Below are 4,695 nucleotides of genomic sequence, written 5' to 3' on the forward strand. Positions count from 1 at the left end.
GACTGGCAGGGTCCTGCGGGGGCCAGCACCCCGGGCAGAGGGAAAACTACTTTTGAATCTGACTGTCCTGCTTTAAAATGTCCAGTGGGTCCCCACGCAGAGACCTGAAGAAGTGGTGGGAGGGGACAGGGATGTCCCCACTTTCAGGGTTGCCCTCCTGAGGAGTGGAGCCAGGTACAGCACGGTGGACACCATGCCCCTGTGACACCTGCCCCAGTGCCACCCACAGTTTTGGAAGAATGACGGCTAGTGAAATGATGGGTTGTGCCTCCTGGTTTTAAAAGCATCTTTCTGGAAACTGTTACAATGTCCAATGGCTCCCTCCATGGAAACACAGGCCCTGATGCCGCCAGCCCTACTTGGCTACCCACACTGCTTCTAGGAGAGAGGCTGGGCAGTGGGGAGCACTGGGTGGGGGTTGGCAGCCCAAGTTGGAGTCTCCACTTCTCCAATTTGTGAGCTAAACTCCACAAACGAGCCCCTGGCCTCTCCGAGTTTCGTCTTCCGGTGCCTCACCTGTAGAATCAGGACGGCTTGGTGCTCGGGTATTGCCAGGGCCCAAGGAGTGGGCCTGTGAAGCCCGTTTCCCAGCTCTGGCCCAGGGCAGCCCGCTATGCACACAAAACAGTTTCACGTCTTCTAGGCCAGGTTTTCTAGGCCATCTTTCTTGGCTAGATGAAGGGACAGAAGCGACTGTACTGGTGACCATTTCTATGGCTCTGGCCTCCTGTCCCAGCTTCACTCTGGCTTTGCATCAGTGGTCATTTGAAAGTCCTCCATGCCCACACCATTTCAGCAGCCACCTCCCCAGGAGCTTGTCAAAGTCAGAAAAGCAGAGCCTTAGGCCCCACCTCAAGCCTGCGGAGTCAGATTCTGCACCTGGAGGACTGCAGGGGCCTGGGGAGGCCTGGGGGCGTGCCTGTTTGCAAGTGCTGCCGGAGCTGGTGTCTAGGGGAGAGCTGGGTCCTTTTGACTCTGGAAGCAGCCTGTTCAGGCAAAAGGATGCCAGCACAGGCAGATGTCCTGTGAACATGCCCAACTGGCCTCTGACAGTCACAAGCCCCTCAGCACAACATCCCTTCATCTGTAAAAGGGCACCCCTATGTTAGGCGCTTGCTGACAGGATGAGATGAAATACTGTGGAAACTGATATATAAAAGACACCAAATAATGTTATTTTTATCTTGTTTATACAGAAAAAGGACAGGGTAGTTCCTGTGGCTGTTCATCTATTTTCCCATGGATTCTACCTCCCGTCTTCCACACTTACTTGCTGACTGGTGACAGATGAGCCCTGGTATTTGGTGTCTGGATTAAATGATGGGGAATGACAGTGGCCAAGGAACTGGAAGACTGGTATTTTCTGAAACCTAATGGGAGAGTTTTGTAGTTTGGCTAAAAGGCATCACCCTAGAAGAGTGAAGATTTATGACATGGCAGAATAGCTCCCGAACCAGAGTGAAGCGTAGGGTGGACAGGCCACCAGGGCACTCCAGCTGGTGTGCTGCAGTGTGACACGTCCAACAGCCACAAAGCTTTTATTATCTCCAAGCATCACAACAAAGCAAGAAACAAGTGGTTTTGCTTACACTGAGACAAAGTCTGCAAGGACAGAAAGCCTGACACATTCCAGTTTTAACAAAGCACAACTATGCCCCAAGGACGTGGCATCCTGCGAGGATCCGAGGCCCAGGGGGGCACAGGCTGGAGTCACTCTGGGCGGGGAGGAGGCGGCAGTTGCCCCAGAGCAGCGATGTGCAGGGGCAGTCCATGAATCTCACCCTGGGCGTGCAGGAATGAATAGCTTCATCGACAAGGGTCAGAGGTCAAAAGAGGGTCACCCAACCTTATCACCATGTTGAGCAAAAGGAACAGTGACCCGTTAAAAAGTCCTTCTTGGTGGCTGCTGTTGAATTCATCACATAGAAGCACAGCTAGAAACAAAACCAAGAACAGACTAACAGACAACTCCCAGGAAAGCCACAGGGCAGGCAGACAGCTCCTCCAACTATCTAAACACCATAAAGCAATTTCTGGTGACATATGTACCCCCTCCCACAGTTCCCTTTCTTGTTTTACAGACAGACAAGGAATAATAATCATGATTTTTAAAGAGTAATACATTCCTTACAATGGCAGGTGGCAAAATACAAGAACAACAGGCATATTCTGAGTGTCCACAGCTTTTTCTCTTTCAGTAGAGTTTGGAGGCGGCCTCTGATTTAATGCATGAACACCTGACAGTCACAGCACCGCAGCGGGAGCAGGGATAGCAGTGGGCTACCTCTCCATGCTATTTGGGGGTGCGGCTGCGGTGGGGCGAGGGCAAGGAGAAGGAAACAGCATCACCTTGTGTCTTTCACAGTTAATTGTTTTTAGACGACGATTTCACTACACAGAGTAGTGGAGTAGGAACTAGGTCTCTAATGGAGTAAGGGAGAGCTCTGTGTGTGTGGCTGACAGCTGGAGGTTAAAGCTGTTAACAGTGAGAGATTCGAGCCCTCTTCTTGCTCAGGAGAAGCCCCCAGGCTGGTTGGCTTGGGCACAAAGACCTGGGTGTGAAGCAGGTGAGCAGGCAGGCATTAGGAGCCCTGGGCACACAGGAGTGAACGCAAGCAGCACCCAGAGCAGCAGAGATGGTGTGGGAAACCAGACTGTGACTTACCCACAGAGGTCCTTCCAGAGATCCCGTTGGATGCCATTTCCCTTTTAAAAGGTTGTGTGAACTTAAAGACAAGTGCAGGCTTGGCTGTTAGCACAGTCTTACACCTTTCAAGGACTTTTTTTTTCCTTTCTAAGCATCTCGGTTGGTGGAAGGAGGTCCCAAAGTGGCTGTACTGGTGACCACTTCCACAGCCCTGGCCATCTACCTCAAGTTCATGCTATTGCAGCCACAGAGAATCTCCTTGAAGGTGTTGCGCAGCTCCAGGCTCCGGAAGGCGTAAATGAGGGGGTCGATGATGGAGTTGCACATGATGAGGACCAGGTAGGTGTTGAAGTGGGCCGTGTAGCAGATGCAGTAAGGGTTGGTGGGGCAGGTGATGATGAGGACCAGGTGCAGGAAGAAGGGGGCCCAGCAGAAGATGAACACCCCCAGCAGGATGGTGATGGTGACGGCCCCCTTCATGCAGGAGTGCTGCTGTGGGGCCACCCCGTCAGCAGGTGGCAGTGCCGCAATGCGCTTGACATGCAGCCGGGCAAAGAGGAACATGTGCACGTAGAGGGTGCCCATGAGAAGCACCATGGCGAAGAACATGGTGATGAGGCTCACGATGACCATCTTGCTCTCAGAGTAGACGATGAACACCACGCCGCAGACGCCGCAGCAGACCCAGATGCTCACGATCAGAGTGAGCGCCTTCCTCACGGTCATGATGCTGTGGTAGCGGAGCGCATAGAAGATGGTGACGTACCTGTCGACGGCAATGGCCAAGAGGTTGCAGATGGAGGCCACCAGGGAGATGCAGATCATGGAGTCGAAGATGTTGTCCATGTGTTGGATAAACCGGTCCTCGAAGGTCAGGTAGTTGCTGTTGATGATGGCGATCATGATGGTCTCCAGGGCATTGGACACACTCACCAGCATGTCGGCCACGGCCAGGCTGCAGAGGAAGAAGTACATGGGGGAGTGCAGGTTGCTGTTCCTGACCACAGCCAGGATGACCAGGATGTTTTCCAGCAGGCTGATGATGCCCAGACTCAGGAAGACCTCAGGCTTGATGAAGACCTGCTCACAGAACCCCCTGTGGCTCTGGTTGCTGGAAGGGGCCACGAGGCGCTCGGAGCCATTGGGCAGCACTGGAGGAGCCCAGAGCAGGCAGCAGGAAGTGTTCATGGCAACAGACGGCTGATCCGAGCGGGGGCTCCTGCAGGCTCCGAGGAAGCAGCTGCTGCTCACGGGAAAGGCAGCATCTCCCCCTAGATGTTTCTTTGGATACTTGTCCAGTCCAGACTCAGATTTTGTTCCCCCCAGAACAAAAGAAGAAAGAGAGGGACGGAGAGAGAAGTTAGTACGGGAACTTTCCTCTGTCTCTCCAGGAGCAGCAGCTTCGTAGCTCCTGATCAGCCAGGCTTCTTTCTCTTTCCCTCTGACCCCCTCTCTGTCTCCTCTCACATCCCTACCTGGGAACAGAAAACCTGGCACTGGTTGCTACAGTTACGGCTCTATTCATAGCAAGACAGGGGATGTGGCACCTGTCGCTGGAAGTGAGGGGAGCCCTCCGGTTTTATGTGTCGCGGAGGGTGAACAACTCCTACTTAATCTTCAGTGCAGTGAAATGACCACTGAGCATCGGGCACCTGCCTGACTGACAGCAGGTCCCGACTCCAGGGCTTTGCAGGGAGCTGAAGAAGCGGGCTGATGCCCTCTGCAGGTCAGGCTGCGCGCCTGCACAGACCGGCCAAGCATCCATGTGCTCACTCATTCATTTGCTTATTGGTTTTATTACTTTTTGAAAATAAGTACCCACCACATGTCAGGTTTCTATTGGGTGCAGGAATATAGTGGTGAGCAAGACAGTTGCTGTCCCTGCTTTCCCTGGACTCCGAGTCAGGTGCCAGAGACATCAGGCAATTGTGGGCCTAACTTGGAGAAGTGCAGGTTTAGTTTAAGGCCACCACAATAAAGCAAGTAGTACAATAAAGTGGGTCAAAAAATTCTTTAAAATTTCCCAAAGCATTTAAAAAACATGTTTA

At 52.9% G+C, this 4,695-nt stretch overlaps 1 protein-coding gene across 1 annotated transcript; it reads right to left on the bottom strand.

Annotated features, from left to right (window-relative positions):
- Positions 1 to 1,522: 1,522 nt before the first annotated feature.
- Mc3r (melanocortin 3 receptor) lies at positions 1,523 to 4,320 on the bottom strand. The gene has a single exon (XM_005341382.4). The coding sequence runs from the start codon at positions 3,833 to 3,835 to the stop codon at positions 2,867 to 2,869; it is 969 nt and encodes a 322-aa protein (XP_005341439.2). The 5' UTR covers positions 3,836 to 4,320; the 3' UTR covers positions 1,523 to 2,866.
- Between the last annotated feature and the right edge of the window lie 375 nt (positions 4,321 to 4,695).

The sequence above is a fragment of the Ictidomys tridecemlineatus genome, chromosome 5 (assembly GCF_052094955.1).
Source record: "Ictidomys tridecemlineatus isolate mIctTri1 chromosome 5, mIctTri1.hap1, whole genome shotgun sequence".
Taxonomy (NCBI): Eukaryota; Metazoa; Chordata; class Mammalia; order Rodentia; family Sciuridae; genus Ictidomys; species Ictidomys tridecemlineatus.

Bases quoted from the DNA above. Each gene is read 5' to 3' on its own strand.
- Mc3r (XM_005341382.4), bottom strand. From the start codon at position 3,835: ATGAACACTTCCTGCTGCCTGCTCTGGGCTCCTCCAGTGCTGCCCAAT.